The sequence below is a fragment of the Haliotis rufescens genome, unplaced genomic scaffold (assembly GCF_023055435.1).
Source record: "Haliotis rufescens isolate VD_foot unplaced genomic scaffold, xgHalRufe1.0.p SCAF_39, whole genome shotgun sequence".
Lineage (NCBI taxonomy): Eukaryota > Metazoa > Mollusca > Gastropoda > Lepetellida > Haliotidae > Haliotis > Haliotis rufescens.
The window spans coordinates 847,916-870,989 of record NW_025964101.1 but is presented as its reverse complement, the minus strand read 5'-3'; the positions used below and the strand labels follow the sequence as shown (position 1 = coordinate 870,989).

At 40.2% G+C, this 23,074-nt stretch overlaps 1 protein-coding gene across 1 annotated transcript; it reads left to right on the top strand.

Moving 5' to 3' along the window:
- Nucleotides 1-246: 246 nt before the first annotated feature.
- On the top strand, nucleotides 247-23,074 carry LOC124123692 (ribose-5-phosphate isomerase-like). Its single transcript, XM_046486859.2, has 9 exons — nucleotides 247-450; nucleotides 3,076-3,136; nucleotides 8,589-8,644; nucleotides 10,088-10,147; nucleotides 12,115-12,248; nucleotides 12,967-13,108; nucleotides 18,630-18,735; nucleotides 19,147-19,280; nucleotides 21,155-23,074. The coding sequence occupies exons 1-9, from the start codon at nucleotides 274-276 to the stop codon at nucleotides 21,179-21,181; spliced, it is 897 nt and encodes a 298-aa protein (XP_046342815.2). The 5' UTR covers nucleotides 247-273; the 3' UTR covers nucleotides 21,182-23,074.

Here is a 23,074-nt window from a genome sequence, read left to right as displayed (position 1 = left end):
GTACAGATTGTACTTTAAGACATATCGCGGCAGAAATTAACCCGCAGTGTTTGTGTATGTTTTTTTAACTATAAGACAGTGATGACTTATATGTACGCGACATTACTAAATAGGGGAGATAAATGGCGTAAAATTGAATAATACAGGTGGCGCCGTGCAAAACTCCGAACAGTGCATTTACAATAGATAGTTGCTTTTCTTCTAAATACGCTGTGTGGAGCTATAGTCAAATGAGAATTCGATCAAAGGTCACTTCCGACTTGAATAGCACACATGTGTCGCGTACTAATCTCACCAGTGAGAAATTTGTTATTCCGCTCATGTGACCGCCCCTTATACTTATCATACTTAATTAGAATGGGAAAACGATCGTTTTCAGAGGCCATGGAGGACGGAATCACAACAGGCAAGCGCGCTGCAGCTGTCCAGGCAGTGAACGATCACATCAGGGTAACACAAGTTTGTTGTTGATAAACCTTTAAATGGAGGTGCACTTCACAAGGGTTTCAATGCACGTGCTCTTGGTATATTTAGATTTTTGTTTTGGACAGTGATATGATGTGTGACAGTGACTTTCTGATGGGGATCATGTCAAAACAATTTGGGTTATCAATGCCTACCACATGTTAGAACAATATTCATCTGATCTTGTATTTGTATATTTTAACAACGGTTTAACGGAACAGATATCGTTAGTTGGTATTCTTCGTAATTACTGCATGTATCAATATGTGGTTTTCTGGTAGTTTATGAGAAATAAGAAGACATTCGGCTTTTGTGGTAGTCATGTCATGTTATTAGAAGTGATACAGTTAAACAAATAGTCAAGTCATTTATTCCGTATAAATGGCCATAAGGCCAACCGTACAACATGTGTAAAATATGGGACAATAAAATGATACGATGCCACTAACAGGATTCTATTTTCTTTCACAATACAATTATATTATTTCTTATTTTAAAGACTTTATCAAGGAAAATACAGAGCTTAAGTAACTTGTCATAATCAACCATGTTCAACAAGTTAATAAATTTGTACATATTTGCAGTGTTCAAAATACCTGCCTGCCCGACCGTCCGAGACGGGTTGATTTCAACTCGGGCTGCCAGATTTTCAAATCCCCCTGCCCGGCGCTCGGGTTATATTTCATATGTGAAAATATTCAAAATATTTCCCGATGATAAGCATTAATTCACATGTAAAGATGAATGATAAAATGTAACCAAAAACAAACCCCGTTAGCTTATCCTGAGAAACATATGATTATAGTGGGCAGGCAGGTTTTGGTCAGGGCTGGCAAGTATTTCAGCTAGCCAGTCCTGTGGTCTGGCTGAAATTTTTGGGAGTTTCATACCCTGATATTTGGTTGATAATAATAATAAGTTGGAAAATATTTAACACGTAAATGGTTGTAAGCCGGACATACCAACACGACATGGAGTTTATCTTCAACTTGTGTGTTACAATAATGACAAGATGTATCTGGTATTTGGTACTTTCTATTAGAATTTACACTACCATGAATATTACAACGTAGCTTTGTCAGGCGTCTCCGTAAGCCTGCATTATTGATAAATAAGTATTTCTCGAGATTGTAGTCATGTTTAATCATTGAGTAGAATTTTAGGTATCTTGATATGGATATTTCATGGTTCCACTCTTGGAAATATACATCTTTACATCGTTGGTGAAATAATTATAAGAAGTAGTTTCTGTTATAAATTGACTGGACTACCCACACATAACCAAAACCATATTTGCAAAGCAGTTTCCGTACTTTGGAGACCCAGTTTTCATGTCCATGCTGACAGTTGGAATGAGGTTGACACCTTTTCAGGCATTACCTGGCAATAGGGTTACCTTACAGTTTTTTATTTTTAAAAAATGGATTACAAAATGTAAATGTAAATATTAAATTTTTGTGGTCAAAAAGGGAAGTTAAAACGTGTTAAAGGATATTCAACTTCTAGATTAGTACCGCCATTATGAGTGAAAAACAAACTGTCAGGTCACAAAATCATCATGATCATGGAAGTACATTTATAAAAAGATAATTGATGGGTTGATTTTACTTAGGGTAAAGATTTTAATACATATTGTTCACCAGTTCTTTCAGCACTGATAAAATCTCATGTTTTTCATTTCACCTACTGTATCATGTTGTAAAGCAGCATCAGCTAAAATGTTTTGTCAAAAGTTATATTTTCTTTCTTCTAACATCAGTTGGTATTTTTTGTCAGTCGTTGTACCCCCTCCACACATACACAAATTTTAAGGCCTTAATTTCAAGCCTATATATGAACAATGTAGGAATGTTTGCTCAAACATTTGAACACTAACATGTTAAGAATTATAATGTTCTTGGAGACTAACATGATGGTTTTATCCAGATGAGGTAAACTTATTTGGGAAAGTTGAATGATATACCGTAATATTTTTGGTGTTTTCATGCTAAATGTTTTGCTAAGTGAGTGATCCTGATATGTTGCTATTTCGAAGCATGACGTTGGCATATAGTGTTATAAATTTGTGTCTTGTGCTCACTGTAATCCTGAAAATAAGCACAATCCACTTATTTGTTTTATGGAAAACGTTTAACTTAAATCTGACAATACTAGACTATAAAACCCACGCATACCATATTCGCCATATTAAGTACCCTGCTCCAATAAGTGCCCCCCACAAAGTTTAATTCCATGTTGTGGGTGTACCCAATATGACAATACTTTACCATGTTTACATGACCATTAATATGTTCTCATTTGCAGTACAAATTTCTAACAGAAAATAGCGTTGTAGAACATGTGGAACAGGAATATAATTACATTTTAACTTTTATCAAAAAGGTCATAATTTCAACATGTGGACGGAATTTAATGTTTTGTTTTTTGTTTTGATAAGCAGCTCCCCCCACCATCATCAACTTTCTCAGTGTCCAAGTGAATACGGTAATCACTTTCTGTTTGTACTCTATGGGGTGGAGCAGTGGCCTAAGGTATTGCTGTTTTCTTGTTCAGCGCCTGTGCCTCCTGTTTTCTAATCACAGAGTTGAGTGACATTTTGTTTGTTTCCAGGACAACCAAGTGATTGGTATTGGCAGCGGATCTACCATAGTGTTTGCAGTGGAGAGGATAGGTAAGCATGATGTCTGCATGTCTGGGTCAGCGTACATGTCAAAGGCCATGTTTGTGTGACTCTTGTTTGCACTGATATGCATCACCTCCATCACAGTGGAGAGTATTTGTCTGGCTTCATATGTATAGTGTGGATTTATCTACACCTCATCAGATGCTAATATTTATGATATTGGGCCCCAAGTCTGCAGCAAATCTCTGTAAAAATTACAAATTTGAATTCAGAAGTTCCCAATATATGTTTTAGACTTAACCAAAGTTAACTAGCGGCTTGGTAGAGGTGGCTTATATCCTAGGCAGCGGATGTGTCTGATTGCTTCACCCTCTATGTTCTGGTTAGTGGAAACCTCTGTTCTACTTCTAGTCGACCCCCAGATGGGACAACCGATGGTTGTATGTTGACAGCTTTCACTCCAAGGAAACACCAACCAGGTGGCTTCACCCACAGTTGATCAAAACATTGTACATACTAGTCAATACATTGTACATACTAGTCAATACATTGTACATACTAGTCAGTACATTGTACGTACTGGTCAATACATTGTACGTACTGGTCAATACATTGTACATACTAGTCAGTACATTGTACATACTAGTCAGTACATTGTATGTACTGGTCAATACATTGTACGTACTGGTCAATACATTGTACGTACTGGTCAATACATTGTATGTACTGGTCAATACATTGTACGTACTGGTCAGTACATTGTACGTACTGGTTAGTACATTGTACGTACTGGTCAGTACATTGTACGTACTGGTCAGTACATTGTACGTACTGGTCAATACATTGTAGGTACTGGTCAGTACATTGTACGTACTGGTCAGTACATTGTACGTACTGGTCAGTACATTGTACGTACTGGTCAATACATTGTAGGTACTGGTCAGTACATTGTACGTACTGGTCAGTACATTGTACGTACTGGTCAGTACATTGTACGTACTGGTCAGTACATTGTAGGTACTGATCAATACATCGTACGTACTGGTCAGTACATTGTACGTACTGGTCAATACATTGTAGGTACTGGTCAATACATTGTACGTACTGGTCAGTACATTGTACGTACTGGTCAGTACATTGTACGTACTGGTCAATACATTGTACGTACTGGTCAGTACATTGTAGGTACTGGTCAGTACATTGTAGGTACTGGTCAATACATTGTAGGTACTGGTCAGTACATTGTACGTACTGGTCAGTACATTGTACGTACTGGTCAATACATTGTAGGTACTGGTCAATACATTGTAGGTACTGGTCAGTACATTGTAGGTACTGGTCAGTACATTGTACGTACTGGTCAATACATTGTAGGTACTGGTCAATACATTGTAGGTACTGGTCAGTACATTGTACGTACTGGTCAGTACATTGTACGTACTGGTCAGTACATTGTAGGTACTGATCAATACATCGTACGTACTGGTCAGTACATTGTACGTACTGGTCAATACATTGTAGGTACTGGTCAATACATTGTACGTACTGGTCAGTACATTGTACGTACTGGTCAGTACATTGTACGTACTGGTCAATACATTGTACGTACTGGTCAGTACATTGTAGGTACTGGTCAGTACATTGTAGGTACTGGTCAATACATTGTAGGTACTGGTCAGTACATTGTACGTACTGGTCAGTACATTGTACGTACTGGTCAATACATTGTAGGTACTGGTCAATACATTGTACGTACTGGTCAATACATTGTAGGTACTGGTCAGTACATTGTAGGTACTGGTCAGTACATTGTACGTACTGGTCAATACATTGTAGGTACTGGTCAGTACATTGTACGTACTGGTCAATACATTGTAGGTACTGGTCAATACATTGTACATACTGGTCAGTACATTGTACGTACTGGTCAGTACATTGTAGGTACTGGTCAATACATTGTACGTACTGGTCAGTACATTGTACGTACGGGTCAGGGGTTTATCAATACATTTTATATTGACATTAAACAGACTATTTGACGCTTGTGGTTCTTATAATTTAAATTTTAATTTAATTTAAATTATTTTAAGAATATATGGCAGACGCTGCAACTAAAATATCACGATATTGGAATATATTATTCCTGATAAAGTAATAATTTCAGATACAATTTCTTCTGACCTTTGCATCAAAATTCTTCGAAGTTGTATCATTGGGTACTTTTTGAATAAATCACCGTTAGTTTCGGGGGAAACGTGCGCACAGCTGATTGTTGTTTCCTTTCTTAGTTTACGAGAAAACACACACGGTAATCTTAATCTCTGCATATAAAACAGTGCCTTGGAGAGCAGGAAATACATTTTAAATGGTAAATCATCATGTCTAGTGATGTTTTATATCAAATTTCATTCTTTTATTGACAAAGTTTGTTATACCTGTCTATTCAACTATTCAACTGAATTCGCTGAAGGGACACAATTTGGGGGTTTTTTTAAGCGCATATTAATACTGGATAGAAAATATTTTAAGCTATGAATCATAAATAACTTCTATTCTAATATTCTTTGAAACTCTGAAACGTGCAACGTAGATCGTGTTAGGTAGGCAGAACATGTATACTGTTTTGTTGGTCATCTACCACCTACGACTCCACCTTTGTTAAACCGCTGATCATCGATAACGTCAATTATTTGGACCCAAAGGTAGCGTTGTAGCGAGGGATCACTGTACGTAACAAACTGGACTCTGAGAATACATAAACCTTATATTCTATATTATAAATACACCCCCAGTTTAAACCCACAGCCTGTCAAAGTGCCTATATTAGTTTAATGAATCCAACATCTATTCTGCCCCACCACATCATGAACCCATGCAGTATGTATACTGAACACTGTATGTGCTCCATACTTGTACATACACATCTCCATCTGAACTTCATCTCTTCATCCACTGCGATATGGCTGCAATATTGCCGATGTGATGTACAATTCTCACTCCCTCACTCACCCACTCACTCACTGTAGCAAGTGATAGATACCACTCAGCAATTGATGAGGATAATCAGATATGTCATTTTATTTTAATATAAGCTTGACATATTGTGAGAGTTAGTTTGGTGCACCTTGGAAAGATCAGAATATCCCTATCAAATGTTGACTAGTATATTAGGCCTCTTTTCAGCATGTTCAGTTACACTGCTTCTGAATTTTTTTTCTCTCAAAATATATAGTTTTGTTTATTCATGTTTAGTATCACGGTAATGTTTATTCAATTAGTTTCCAAAGCATTACTTCCCATCCCAAATTGACTTCAACTGAATTTTTGTCACCAGTCAAATGTTTACGACTGATACGTAAGCCACATAATATAAAATCCTTCCTTATGTCAGTCGACCCTGAGACCCGTGAAGATCCAGAGTAGAATAGGTCTTCAGAGGCGACTATGCATGTTGTAAGAGGCGACTAACAGGTCAAGCTCGCTGACTTGGTTGATGCATGTCATCGTATCCCAATTGCTTGGATCGATGCTGATGATGTGAATCACTTGATTGTCCGGTCCAGACTCGATTATTTACAGACCGCCATCACATAGCTGGAATATTGCTGAGTGCGGCGTAAAACAACAAACAACACTGGACCGTGCATCGATGTTCCCTTGTGTGAGCTATAGTCAAGATTTCAAAATAAACTTCTTAAAATCGTACACACTTAATGAAATTTCGTTTACTTGTATACTAATTAATTTTTCCTAGGTATTCATAGCATTCAGGTTGGGATTTACGGTGACAGATTGGTGAGAGAATCACTTAGATGTTGGCAGACAAATAGTTGTCAGTATTACCAATTTGAACAAGTGCAGCTTCATGTTAAGGAAACAAATCATTTCCTAATTCATATCATGTTAAGGAAACAAATCATTTCCTAATTCATATTCTATGTATACTCTGAACTCTTCTAGTTTGATATATATATGGAATACCTCACAATCCCTAGCAAATGTTAGTGGTATGTAGTATGTAACAGATCACTTGTTAATCTCACACATCATGCAGATGGTGTACACTTGACAGATTGAGTTACGATGAACATATTCTACTGTGTGAAATGAACAGGATCTGGACGTGCAATACGGTGAGAGTAGCACACCACACAGCTCTTGTGTCGATGTAACAGCAGCTTTATTACATGGGAGAAGCTCTGTGTCACAGTGACTCTGCATATAAGGTTGTGGTTTGCTGGGAGGGCAGTGTCTGGATGTGTTCCAGTCAATTGTGCCGACTCATGATGAGAACCGGGAATCTGTGAGCTGTGTCAGTCTGCAGGCAGGGTGTGTGATACTTCAGCATGCTCCGTGTAGCATGACAAGCGTGAGACAGGTCAACATATGGAGGTTTAATATACAGGACAAAAGGCCAGTTAAAATGCTAGTTTTGTTTGTCATGGCTTTTGATGGCCTCCGTGGTGTAGTGGATAGAGCATCATTCTGACAAGGAGAAGGGCGGGGTTTGATCCCCACATCATATCAAAAGAGTGTACTTGTTGTTACCTTGCCTGGCACTCAGGATTAAGGGGTTTGAACAAAGACTGGTTGGCTCCGAGTCAGTACACTGTGTCTATGTTGGATAATGGATATCCATTTTAAACTGCGGCATGGTATAAAAGTGGGGTAGTATTAAGCCGGTATTAGCCTGGAGTAGTACAAGCGAGGAAGATTTCAAAATATAAGCATGATAAGGGCTGGCTATCGAAATAGATCATAGAGATCGATAATCACAAACAAAATATTGATCAAGTATCAATCAACATCAGAGAAGTAACTATAAGCGAATGTGCAAGAAAGTCCCAAAAGAAATCAACATATTTCACGCCACTTGTGAGCAGTGACACATTCATGCATGGACTATTTTGTTGACATTTTGAGATATAACAAAAACAGTTGCTATACTTCTTCGACAATTGACATGATTGACACTAACAGGTCAAGGAAAATCTAAACTTTATTTCGTTACAATAGTTTGTGTAAGCATTTATCGATGACAACAATTTTACGTCGATAATCGTAAATATTTCTTCACATCAAAGATAATTCCAATTATCGATCATTTTAGCCAGCCCTACAAAATATGGTTTTTATAATCCTTCATGCTCAGTTAAATTCCATTTACTTGTATACTATATATCCTTTTCATAGGAATTCATAGAATTGAGAGTACAAGCAGCTGCACACGCACGCATGCAGGCCTGCGCAGACACTGAACATCGGCAAAAGTGTGTGCAACACACGAGTGATACATTGATCATGTGTGTGCAGCCTGTCGGCCATCAGTGGGTATCAGATGACCCACACATTTCAGGGGGAACAAAGTTGTGAATAAAGGTGGACCTGTGTTTATATGGTTTAGCTGATATTTGATGAAATTATTAATTGATGTTTTGTTTGACTGTAGCATGTCCAATGTGTAAATTAATATTGCAGCTTTTGTATTGTTTTCTTCCAGTTCAAAGAGTTAAAGAGGAAAAACTCAATCTTGTCTGCATTCCGACCTCATTCCAGGTACTTACTCTGTCTGCCCACAGATAGTATTTTCCTCCAACTAAGTGAAGTTCTGCCAAGGATACAGAAACATGCTGTGACTTCTTTTCGATTTCGGAGCATTGCTCATAAACCGTTCAATATTTCTCCATGAAAAGGTGTAAGCACATAAAACATGATACATGATACAACCCTGTTGTAGTTCTGGGTACGATAGAACCCCTGGTCGTGAGAGGCCACTGAAATGACTTGGAGCAGTGTGTGACAGGGTGGGACATAGCTCATGATGCAGTGTGAAGAAAAAAGTATAAGACAGCTACATGGTTAATCGCAAAGAACAATGAAGAACAGTTTTTTTCATAATAATACATTGTTCTATCATGACGTCATTGCTGGAGATTCGAATGTCGCTCACAACTTGATCACATTGTTAATTTGACTACTTTTTTCTTGAGAGGAAAGTGTCTAGTGAGCTGTTCCCCATTTAAGTAGCTGGATGAAGCAGATATATGCTATGGCCGAACAATTGCATCCAAAAGTGGGAGACATACGACAATCAGTTAAATTGGGTTAAAAAGTGCAGATAATCGACATGAAAAATTGTGAGAATACCAAACACACACGCACGCACGAAAGCACGCACGCACACACACACACACAAACAAGCACCAACAAACACACACACATGGATAAAAAAAGTGCATGTCAGAATACTAAACACACACACACACACACACACACCTTTAGAAGAAAGTGCATGTAAGAATACTAAACACACACACACACACACGGATAAAAAAAAGTGCATGTCAGAATACTACACACATACACACACACACACACACACACAAGCTTGTGCATTTTTATTAAATGCCTTAAAAGGGCTGGGAAAAAATGTTAAAATTCACCATGCTCACATAAGAAATAAACTACCAGGAGTCGTTTATTTCTTAAGTAAGCAAACAAAGTATCGTTCTTTAATTCAGGAAATGTTTAAATTTGTTTGCAATAGTGTTTTGGAATTACAATTTAGAGTTTTGAAAATGATATACAGGGCGGGGGATATAACGCATATATGACTTTGTCTTCTTGCATTGAATGGGTCCATCAACAGTGTTGGATGAAGATATTATGCATTATTAAGTCGTTGACGTAGGAGTGTATTTCCCGGATTTCTGAGATTATACATATTCTTTGTAGCTCTGTAGGGATGCCCAGTTAGAGTCGTTCCCTAGCAAACCATGGTCATGAGAGGTGACTCCGTGACTTGGTTAATGGCCTGACATCGTACCCGGGCCGCATGGATCTTTGCTCATGCCATCAATCACTGGTTTGTCTGGCCCCGACTCGATTACCTACAGACACCAACATACAGCTGGAATACTGCTGAGTGCGGTGTAAACAACAAACAAACTCTCTGTGACATATACAGGACTACAAAGGGGACTATGTGTTACATTGTAGGCCAAACAGCTGATCCAGGAGCATGACTTGGTGCTGGGGAGTCTGGAGAGAAACTCGGAGGTGAGACGGAGCTCCGGAGGGCCAGGCTGAGTAGCTGCAGCAAATACACATAATCATGATAATATATCTCCATTTGCAAAATAACTCTGATATTAAGAATGTTCAAGATATGATAATTATCATCCGTTCGAAACATTGCTTGAACCAAAATATTATTGATCAAACTTACAGTACAGTAATGTCTTCATTACTGTCCTGCAAGGATCTTCTAACATCAACTGGCTTTGGACATACATCATACGTTTTTGTTACGAAGTGAATTGTGACCTTGACTTTGTATCTTAAAAAATATGTGATGTAACTCTGTTGTATATGGGCCTGTGGCCTTTCACAGAGCTCCAGATAAGCTGCGTATCTGCGTAAAATACGCATCAGAAATGCAGAAATATGCAGTAAAATAAAATCCAAGCATATCAAATATGCAACGAACATTACAGAAACGCTACATAAATAAAACTTGTGCGTATCATCAAAGTATTGTGAAGTAACCCTGCGTATTCAATTAGCAAATCAGCAACTTATTTTGAAATTATAAATGGGCATTCCGTCAACCTTGCCAAAATCCACGATGACAGTTACATCATGATCATTTGCCATCACACTTTCCTGTGGAAGTATCGTGGTATTTTTGAGTCCTATAAAGCTCTCGAACCCACACAACACCAGTTTGCAGGGACTAGATGAATAGTGTTTTTAAATATTTAACTTAAATACCCATATGTGTAAAAACTAGTGGGTAACAGAAATTTGAATACCCAGAATTACTGATACCCAATGATTTTAAAATGCATGGGTAAAATACCCACAACACCAAAAGCTCTGCTTTCATACAGTAAGGAACTGATTGATTGAACTCTGAATCTCGTCCATACAAATAGGCATAACAAAATAAAAAAACAAGTAGTTCAGCAAAAGTATAGCCTTTTTGGCTTGCGTATTGTATATCTTGACAGATGTTTATTTACTGATCGTGTGTACTTGAACCAGTGCAGTGAGTGGGCTGGTTATTGACGTGTACAGCTCTTGCCAGCTTACACAACATTCGACACACTGGGCAACACATGAACAGGTTGATCCTAATGGCAGTAAGGATAATAACTCTGAAATGTTGTTTTCTGGCCTGGAATAAACTCTTTAAGTATTGTATTTGTAGATCATCCAAACCTGCTATGTTGTAATTCTATTACATCTCCTCTAAATACAGATTTGGCTTCATGCCAAGGGCAATAATTACTTTCATTATGGTTAACAGGTTTATGCGTAACATTCATGACAAGACCATTATTTTCGCATTTATTGGATCACAGATCTGCCAACAAGAATAGAAAAAAGTCCAAATAAATGCACAATCCAGTCTCCCCAATTAAAAACTTGTTTGAACGTAAGAAAAGTCACACAAAGCGCATATGATCTCTCAGTCGTACTGCTGCCTGGTGTCGATTTCATGACGGTCAGACAAGGTGTAAAGTATCCACAACATTGTATGGTTTTTATAATCTCCATTTCGAACTGTCTGTCTGCACTCTGTTTCAAGATACAGAAATAAGATACTGCTCCGCTCATTCCAATTTATAAGCCACCACACTGATTGGCTGATCAGAAATTTCACTTGTGGAGGGTTGTCATATCTTGATGCAGAGAGGTAGTGTGTCAAAGTGAAAGATCAGATTTAGAGGAAACGTATTTGTGTCTTGTTTGTAGTCTACTTGTATTTAAAGATTTAAGTGCCGTTTTTTCAACATATTTGCAACTTAAATTATTGGGCAAAATGTATTGCAATCATACTGTGCATCAATACATCCTCACGATCATTATGTAACCACTGATGGAGGGATGATGCTCCAAGGTTTGCTGTGACTGCCAGTTTGGCCCCGGTGGTTGTGCTATGGTAATGGCTGCAAGCTGCAGTGAGCTTCTGTAGATTGTAACTGAACTCTCCCTCACTGCCTTGTTTCTGCTGCACACAGCTGGATGTGGCCATCGATGGAGCGGACGAGGCAGACGCGAACCTGGACCTGATCAAGGGAGGCGGGGGGTGCCTCACCCAGGAGAAGATCGTGGCCTCCTGTGCCCGCGACTTCATCGTTGTAGCAGATTCCAGGTAAAATCAGGCATGGGCTTGTAGCAGGTGGTGTTTCCAGGAAGTTTTGTTTGTTTGTTTGTTTGTTTGTTGTTTGTTGTTTAACGACACATTCAGCAATATTCCAGCTGTATTACGGGGCGGTCTGTAAATAATTGAGTCTGGACCAAACAATTGACATCATGACCATCGGATCTACACATTTGGGATACTATGGGCGGCCATTCGGTGAAAAAATACCAAGTTGAAAAAAAGGACAAAACTACGCAATTAAGGTCAAATATTACGAATAAAGAACTAAATGTTTACTACTTAAGTCTGGACCAGAGAATCCAGCGATTGACATCATGACCATCGATCCAAGCAATATTGAGGGCTGTGTGTTCATGGAAGTGAGCAATATGGAGGGCTGTGTGTTCATGGAAGTGAGCAATATGGAGGGCTGTGGGCTGTGTGTTCATGGAAGTGAGCAGTATTGAGGGCTGTGTGTTCATGGAAGTGAGCAGTATTGAGGGCTGTGTGTTCATGGAAGTGAGCAATATGGAGGGCTGTGTGTTCATGGAAGTGAGCAATATGATGCACAATACAATCCGTGAAAGGAAACTTGACATTTTGTACTTCTTTATCAAAGGGATTGACCCAAACAAATCAAATTTTGTCAACTTGGGTGATGCATCCTTCTTGTTGCTTAGTGTTTCAGCCTTAGTGTGTTGTATATCTCTGAATCTGCCTCATACAGGAAAGATGTTGACAAGCTTGGGACCACGTGGAAGCGAGGTGTCTCCATTGAAGTGATTCCACTAGCTTACAAGCCGATCAAGTTGAAGATTGAAAAACAGTTAGGAGGGTTAGCTAACCTCAGAATGGCGTCGAAGAAAGCGGTGAGTTGTTAGGTTAGTTCTGTTGACCAAGAAACACAGCTAGGATGATATCTTCCTGAATCAAGGGCGTTAACTAAGTCCAAAAACCAGTTCCCGCATTTGCTGAACTAGACTGGAATTTCCAGTCTGTATCGTAGCGCCACCAGTGGCTATTACGAGTTATGTCCACTCTATGTTCCTCCTATTGACCAATCAGATTCCGTCTCTCATATCACTTGCATTTGCTTCAAACATAACGGCTGCGCCCTGTGAAGACGATCTGATCGATAATCAAGATCTATGTTGTCATAAAACAGTATTTCCCCGCGAAGTGCATCAAATCACGTGAGCACCTTGATTAAAAACATGAAAAGATTTGCAAAATGTCTGTCGATGCCCAGCTGACAGTACGCATGCTTTGCAAATACTACACCAAAATCTTCAAACCGGATGTCTCGTTTGTTACGCGATTTTGATTGGACTATGCATAGATGTGTTAGTCCCGTCAAAATGTAACTCCGTAATTCCAGCCTAGTTGTCCAATGGGTGGAAACTGGACCTTTGCAGTCAGTTAACTCACTTGCGTCAATGGAGTGGATTGGTAGGAAACTGAAAGAACGTGGGAAGACAAGTTTGCCTATTCATTGAATTGTACCCTCGAATGTACCATGTATTTCTCAGAGAAACAATTGTTTTGTTCTGTTGAAATCCATATTGTTTACAAACCTGATATCTGGTGCATTAGCAATTTTGATAAGACTATGCAAAGACTTGCTAGTCGAGCCAAAATGTAACACCAAAATTCCCGCTTGGGAACTGGACTTTTACAGTCAGTTAATTCCCTTGCATTGGGAAGTTGTAAGGGTCAGTTCTGTTGACTGAGATACACAGCTAGAGGGACTGGCTAGCTATGGGATGGTGATGAAGTTGTTAGGGTCAGTTCTGTTGACTGAGATACACAGCTAGAGGGACTGGCTAGCTATGGGATGGCGATGAAGTTGTTAGGGTCAGTTCTGTTGACTGAGATACACAGCTAGAGGGACTGGCTAGCTATGGGATGGTGATGAAGTTGTTAGGGTCAGTTCTGTTGACTGAGATACACAGCTAGAGGGACTGGCTAGCTATGGGATGGTGATGAAGTTGTTAGGGTCAGTTCTGTTGACTGAGATACACAGCTAGAGGGACTGGCTAGCTATGGGATGGTGATGAAGTTGTTAGGGTCAGTTCTGTTGACTGAGATACACAGCTAGAGGGACTGGCTAGCTATGGGATGGCGATGAAGTTGTTAGGGTCAGTTCTGTTGACTGAGATACACAGCTAGAGGGACTGGCTAGCTATGGGATGGTGATGAAGTTGTTAGGGTCAGTTCTGTTGACTGAGATACACAGCTAGAGGGACTGGCTAGCTATGGGATGGTGATGAAGTTGTAAGGGTCAGTTCTGTTGACTGAGATACACAGCTAGAGGGACTGGCTAGCTATGGGATGGTGATGAAGTTGTTAGGGTCAGTTCTGTTGACTGAGATACACAGCTAGAGGGACTGGCTAGCTATGGGATGGTGATGAAGTTGTTAGGGTCAGTTCTGTTGACTGAGATACACAGCTAGAGGGACTGGCTAGCTATGGGATGGTGATGAAGTTGTAAGGGTCAGTTGTGTTGACTGAGAAACACAGCTAGAGGGACTGGCTAGCTATGGGATGGTGATGAAGTTGTTAGGGTCAGTTCTGTTGACTGAGATACACAGCTAGAGGGACTGGCTAGCTATGGGATGGTGATGAAGTTGTTAGGGTCAGTTCTGTTGACTGAGATACACAGCTAGAGGGACTGGCTAGCTATGGGATGGTGATGAAGTTGTAAGGGTCAGTTGTGTTGACTGAGAAACACAGCTAGAGGGACTGGCTAGCTATGGGATGGTGATGAAGTTGTTGAGTTGGTTCGGCTGACAAAAACAGGAAATGCAGGAAGGAGGTCACCTTGACACAAGCCTGACAGTGACAGGACCATGGTGACAGTCTACATCCTGCATCCTGAAAGAGAGTGATGTCAGACTCAACTTGGAAAAGGAGACATTTGTTTTGAACAATTGGCAGCCATTGCCAAAGTATAATCACATTCCAGGATCTATCGGACACATTAAACTTATCACTGTTGGCATTTTTAATCACCTAAGATGTTTGTTATTCTGGTGTGTTCTCATGTATTGGGCGTTTGATGTCACACAAAGAAATCTTTGAGTTGCAAGATGTTGCATTCAGATGTAACACCAACATATTGTAAATGTACACATCAACGATTGGTACATTCAAATCTATTGTCGGTAGCCCACAAGTTGATGAAATATCAGTTTCTAACATTGATCAGTGATCAGATCGTTATCAACAGAATCAAAAACATGTCATGGTTGAATTTAGGTTAATTTTCAGGCCAGACCAAACAATTTCTCTTGTTTTTCCTAAAATCTTTGGGTTAACCCCTAATTTGGTGACCAAAAGTATATTAAAAAATGTTTAATACTGTGCTTGATAGGCAATTATGAAACATTTATTTAAAAAGACACCAAAAAAAAGTTTAAAAAAAAATATGGACAATATTTTGTTCAAAATAAAAATATTTTCAATCAAACAACATTATTAGGGCTCCAAGCCGAAAGGCTGTAGAGCCCTATTGTAATCGTTCGATTTATTATTTATTATTATTTATTATTCCGCCGTTTTTTGTTCCAGAGATAGCAGTTTAACCACTGGCTCGATTTTGTTCAAATTTTGTGTGTGTGTGCAAGTTGTTAGGTACCAGATACCACAAAAATTCCAAGGCCGTAGGCCCAATGGCCAAGGGCAGATAACTGAAAAACAAGTATTTTTTGAAGATATATTTCGCCTTATTGCTCCGCAACCGCTTGTCCGATTACTTTCAAACTTTACACATGTCTGCTGTTTAGGGTGCTTAACATTTTCTGTTCTTTGATCTTGGCCACTGGTCACGTGGTTTGGCAGCCATATTGGATTCAAAGTTTTTACGGGGTTTTGGGGGTACCTGTCTTCAAATCCTATCTCCTCTGAATCCAATGCATGAAATGCATCCAAACTTTCCGAGTACTGTCTCCATACATATCACATCAAACTCTGTTAGCCGATTTTGGATATCTTTTTTAGTTGCTGCCATATTGGATTCAAGGTTTTCACAGGGTTTTTTGGGTACCTGTCTTCAAATACTATCTCCTCTGAATCCACTGCATGAAATGCTTTCAAACTTTCTGAGAATTGTCTCCACACATAACACACCAAACTCTGTTAGCCGTTTTTGGATATCTGTCTTAGTGACGGCTCTGTTTGATTTTGATTTTGATGATTTCTTTCACCGAAGTTTTCCTTTATATAAAGATCACATCTTGTAAGGTTCTCCACAGAAACTATTGAAAGTTTACATGAAGTTAGTCGGACACATGTAGCTCATCTTTTGTTCTTGGCTGCATGCTAAAAGTAACACCGCTTGGTGGTAATATGGACAAAATACCGAATACATCGCTCAGAAAACCTAGGGTTATTTCCCTTTGACCGTCAAGTGTCTTTTGCAGTATGTATGCTGCCCTTGAAGATGAGGGTTAGAATTGGACTTCAGCAACCCATGCTTCACTCTGGTTAACTCTGGCACACACCAATTTCGTAGTGGTGATGTCCTGCAAACGGTGACTATCTTTTGACGGAGTTGGTACAGGCAAACCATTTGAGGATTCGAACATGAGGATTCGAGGTCGGAAACGGGTTAAAAACATACTGGGACATATGTGGAGATGTCTCAGAAGCGGTTCATTACATTTAACGGCGTTGGTACAGGCAAACCATTTGAGGATTCGAACATGGTCGAAGTCAAACATGGGTTAAGAACACACTGGGACACATGTGGTGATGTCTGACAAGCGGTTCATTACATTTGACGGCGTTGGTACAGGCAAACCATTTGAGAATTCGAACATGGTCGAAGTCAAACATGGGTTAAGAACACACTGGGACACACGTGGTGATGTCTGACAAGCGGTTTATTACATTTGACGGCGTTGGTACAAACAAACCATTTGAGGATTCGAACATGGTCGAAGTCAAACATGGGTTAAGAACACACTGGGACACATGTGGTGATGTCTGACAAGCGGTTCATTACATTTGACGGCGTTGGTACAGGCAAACCATTTGAGGATTCGAACATGGTCGAAGTCAAACATCGGTTAAGAACACACTGGGACACACGTGGTGATGTCTGACAAGCGGTTCATTACATTTGACGGCGTTGGTACAGGCAAACCATTTGAGGATTCGAACATGGACGAGGTCGGAAACAGGTTTGGCACTTTGTCTCAGCAATACGACATAAACCCTGACGAACTCAGAACGCTCATTCATTTGACTGGAGCTCCACTGACAAAGAAGTTACAGTCTGGTTAAGAGTCACCAAGCCGAAAAGCTGAAGAGTCCCAGTGCTATCGTTCGATTTAATATTATTATTATTCCGCCGAGTTTTGTACCAGAGCTAGCATAATAACCACTGTATCGATTCCATTCAAATTTTGTATGTGTATCATGATACTTACGTACCAGATACCACACAAATTCCAAGGCCGTAGGCCCAAAGACCAAGGGCAGATAACTGAAAAATAAGCAATTTTAAAAGCTATATTTTGCCCAATTGCTTCGCAACCGCTTGTCCAATTACTTTCAAACTTTAGATGTGTCTGCTGCTTTGGGTGCTTGACATTTGATGTTCTTTGACTTTGGTCACTGGTCACGTGGTTTGGCAGCCATATTGGATTCAAGGTTTTACCATTGTCTTTTGGGTACCTGTCTTTAAATGCATACTCCTCTATATCCATTGCATGAAATGTTTTCACACTTTCTGAGAATGGTCTCCATACATAGCACATCAAACTCTGTTAGCCGATTTTGGATATCTTTTAAATCGAAGGACCTATTGGATTTTGATTTTGAACATTTTTTTCACCGAAACTTTACTTTAAAGATCATATCTTGTAAGGTTCCCCACAGAAACTATTGAAAGTTTTCATGAAGTTAGTGTGCCATATGCATCTTATTGTTTTGTTCTTGGTTGCATGCTAAAAGTAACATCTTTGGTGGTAATATTTGATTAATATTTGGGACACCCCTGGAACACGCCAATTTCGTTGTGGCGATTTCGGTGACTATTTTGTTACGGAATTGGTACAAGCAAACCCTTAATGGATTCGAACATGTCTGAGGTCGGAAATGGGGTAAGAACAGACTTGGACACCCCGGCACATGACAATTTCGTAGCGGCGATACCCTACAAGTGGTGCCTACATTTGAGGGATTTGGTACAAGGAAACCCTTTGAGGATTCGAACATGGACGTTTGTGCACAGCATAGCTTGGAGCCCGCCATTGCTGCTTTGCAGCTATATTATTTTCCTGTATTTGTACTGTGCTAAGTTTTCCATTTGTAAAACAAGGGATAGCTTAAAATAGGAGAATTTTTTTGTGTGTGTGTTAGCCTCATCCTAGTATTTTCCTACAGGGACCAGTTGTGACTGACAATGGAAACCTGATCCTGGACTGGATTTTTGACGAAACGAAGACCTATGACTGGGAAAAGATCAACTTCACCATCACTACTATTCCAGGTAAGCCTCATCCATGATTCCAGTATCCCGACTAAAAGTAGCCCTGACCTTCTTTACCCGGTAGTCGGCTTACAGATGGTTGTTTCTCAGAGCCTTGAGTCGGTGGTGGAAGAAATAATGAACACCTTTGAATGCTCTTGTATGTTAATGTGAAATAAGTGGGATAGGTAGGATGGGGAAAATTAACATTTTAAGTCTTTGTTTTCAATTTGGCATTTTGTGAAGTGTAGCATGAATTTTGTATGGTACATGTACAGTTTAGTCTGTGATTTATTTTGTCATAAATGTGATCAAAATAGACAAGTTTTGAACAGGAATATAATTTTTTCTCATTCTTGCTTTTTACAGTTGGCAGATTCTTAAACCAAGTAATGAAAAACATGATGCCAGTGTTGTGTGTGTCTGTTGTAGGGGTGGTTGAAACTGGACTGTTCGTCAAGATGGCCAAGATGGTGTACTTCGGCACCACTGACGGGAAGGTGAAGACAAGGACCGCGCCCTGGCTGACACCGGACACAGAACCATCAGCTCATAAACATGATAAGGTGAGGCCACCCTCTCTAGAGCAGCCACCTCTCTACTGCAGCCACCCTCTCTATAGCAGCCACCTCTCTACTGCAGCCACCTTCTCTATAGTAGACACCTCTCTATAGCAGTCACCTCTCTACTGCAGCCACCCTCTCTATAGCAGCCACCTCTCTACTGCAGCCACCCTCTCTACTGCAGCCACCTCTCTACTGCAGCCACCCTCTCTACTGCAACCACCTCTCTACTGCAGCCACCCTCTCTAGAGCAGCCACCTCTCTACTGCAGCCACCCTCTCTAGAGCAGCCACCTCTCTACTGCAGCCACCCTCTCTAGAGCAGGCACCTCTCTACTGCAGCCACCTCTCTACTGCAGCCACCCTCTCCACTGCAGGCACCTCTCTACTGCAGCTATCCTCTCTACTGCAGCCACCTCTCTATAGCAGCCACCTCTCTACTGCAGCCACCTCTCTCTATAGCAGCCACCTCTCCCCTGCAGCCACTCTCTAGAGCAGCCACCTCTCTAAATCAGTCACCCTCTCTATAGCAGACACCTCTCTACAGCAGCCACACTCTCTAGAGCAGCCACCTCTCTACTGCAGCAACCCTCCCTATAGCAGCCACCCTCTCTACTGCAGCCACCCTCTCTATAGCAGCCACCTCTGCTGCAGCCGCCCTCTCCACTGCAGCCACCCTCTCCACTGCAGCCACCCTCTCTAGAGCAGCCACCATCTCTATAGCAGCAACCCTCTCTACTGCAGCCACCCTCTCTATAGCAGCCACCTCAATACTGCAGCCACCTCAATACTGCAGCCACCCTCTCTACTGCAGCCACCCTCTGTATAGCAGCCACCTTCTGTATAGCAGCCATCCTCTCCACTGCAGCCACCTCACTACTGCAGCCACCCTCTCCACTGCAGCCACCCTCTCTATAGCAGCCACCTCCCTACTGCAGCCACCCTCTCTATAGCAGCCACCTCCCTACTGCAGCCACTCTCTCTAGAGCAGCCACCTCCCTACTGCAGCCACTCTCTCTATAGCAGCCACCCTCTCCACTGCAGCCACCTCTCTACTGCAGCCGCCCCCTCTCCCACCATGTTACATCCCCTTACTGTCAACACCAATCTCATTCAAATCAGAAACCTCAAAACAAAGATCTGAGGATATCCCATTACGGGTCACGTCAGACTGACCTTGCGGGAACTATGACTGACCAATCAGAAGACAGCTTTCTTTTGCTTTACGGCACAAATTTCAAATTGGCGACTACGCTTCGAAACATATTTTGACAAATTCTCGATTACAAATTTGAAACCTAAACAAAAGAACATTCTGGAATGATTGTATGGATTCGGTCGTTAAACCCGTAACTATCATTCGGAATACCCTGTGTTAAAGTTTTCGAGGTTGCATGATTAGAAATCACGTTCCGACTGTCACTTTCATGATCTGGTAAGCGATGCTCTGATTGGTCGGATGAAAGGTCATTCTGAAGTGACCCCTAATGGGATGTCTTCAGATCTTTGTTTAGCGGTTGCGAGAACTAAGGTCTGATTTTAATGAGATTGTGTCAACACTGGTTTCTCAAGGAAATGTTTGCAGAAGCAATTCCTTTTGCAAAGTTTTAGTGTCAAAGTCATCTTATTACTACTTTGCAGGATTCTTGGAATATATTTTTTTATTCTAATACCGAAATCTTTCAGATCAGCAGTGGTAAAAATATTTTTAAAACATAAAAATTAAAAAACAAAATTCTCAATTTTCATAGTATTTTGACTCAGATGATCCGCTAACCAAATTAAATAAAGGCCTTAATGTGCGCCTACAGCTCCTGTAAACAATATGCAATGGCTAATGCTGCTGGTACTCACTGATTCTGCTCCTTCTGTTTGCAGACTGAAGCCAATGGGAGGAGCACATGATGCACATCGTGGGGGGACTCACTCACCACCTGATTTTGTTGCTCATGCATATTACACAGAACTCATTGCTACAGAAACATCTTGCCAATCATTAGCTAGTTCCAGATATATCCATGCTCACGCACACATAAGGTTGAACATTAAGCTTAGATTCTCTACATATCGATGTTGAAACAGTTGGTTGTCAGGGTGGATTTGAGGCATGATGAGGTACAGTACCTAAAATAATGAAATACAAACAGAATAGTTTTACCAAATAAGTGCTTTTCATTTAAAAAGAACAATTTAGGGCAAACCCACCCATCTGTAAAACATAGAACCTTTATGTCTGGGCCAGGTTCCACAAAGCAATCCTAGCACTGAGACAGTTGTAAGTCTATGTTAAAATATGAGAGTTACGATCGCCTTAGCGCTACAATCTCTTTATGGCCTTAATAAACATATTTTATAAATGTTTAGAAAATCTGTAATCTGGTGACACTCTAATTGTTGGTACTGATGTGTCCAGAATGTTGTCTTTTCTTTATATGCTTTTCATTCATCACATCATACCACTTTTAAGCTTGCTTTGATCCACATACATCTGCAACTACAGGCCTCAAAGTTTAGCCATATGGCTGCAAGTATTTTTTTCCCAGGTAGCCAGTGGTAAAATCAAGAAGTCAAGCCAATATTGTAGGTAGCCAAAAGCATTTGAAATTATCTTTTATCAAATAACTATTATGATATGTACAATGTATATTCTTGCTTATCCAATGAGCATTGTCAACTGAAATAAAATACTAATTACATTAATATTTCTGTATTTCTGATCATTGTCGACTTTAGGAGGAATTATTTGCATGTACAATTATTAGCAGATGTTTTTTCCAAGATCAGCTGTTATTTATTTTTGTGTCTACATACGTGTAGCAATAGAGTTTAGTCGCCACAAGAAATTTTTCAAGGTAGCCATTTTGGTACTTCTGAATTTTAGACAGTTGACAAATTGAAATTTGGGTCGCATTGGCTACCATTTAAGTGGCAACTTTGAGGTCTGAATTATCATCCATGGCTATTCTTTCCCGTTGTAAGCCATTCATCATCTTGTAATTGTACACCAGTGCAATAATCACCTAAACACGGTGTTTGTATTATTCATCATGTTCTTTTTTATATGAACTCCACCATCAGTATTGATGTCATGTCATAGAGGTCGACCTCTTCCTGACATTTGTGGCCAAGAGGTTAAAGGTCCCTGCCTCGCTGACTGTACAGGGTTAAGTCCCTTGGATGCAAGGATCCAGTGGGTTTGAATCCCAGATTATGAACCTTGGTCTGTCATTCCGTACTGAAATCCATCTCCACTTTCTCACATTTAGGATATGAATCCACATAAATGCATTGGTGATAGCACAGTGGTAAGTGTTTGCTCAAAACACATAGGTCCAGTTTCGTCCCACCATGCTATGCTCATCATGTCACTGTAATTTGTTATAACTCTGTTAAGAATCTTACAACGCCATTGGTTAATCCGTACCATGTGACAAAACAATACTTTTCAATGTAGACCCCCAAATCACGTGTCTGACTTGACATCAAATATTGACTCGTCACATGATCAGTGTTGACCTGTCACATGATGAATATAGATTTGTCTGCTAGAAAACATTTTGCTGTTCACAGCTAAGTTACTGTGATGAAACAGTATGGTTTGAAGGCTTCATAAACATTAAAGTGATTTTCGGTATAGCAAAACAAATAATCACTCTTGACGAGGTCAGCATCATCTTCCCGTGGCAAGAGAGTTAACTGACTTTAAAAGTCAAGTTTCCACCCTTGCCGAACTAGGCTGGAATTACTGGGCTAGATCGTAGCGCCACCAGTGGCTATTACGAGCTATGTCCTTTCTAT

Bases quoted from the DNA above. Each gene is read 5' to 3' on its own strand.
- LOC124123692 (XM_046486859.2), top strand. From the start codon at position 274: ATGTGTCGCGTACTAATCTCACCAGTGAGAAATTTGTTATTCCGCTCA. The intron at 3,137-8,588 runs GTAAGCATGATG...GTTTTCTTCCAG, and splicing joins GTTTGCAGTGGAGAGGATAG to TTCAAAGAGTTAAAGAGGAA. The intron at 8,645-10,087 runs GTACTTACTCTG...GTTACATTGTAG, and splicing joins GCATTCCGACCTCATTCCAG to GCCAAACAGCTGATCCAGGA.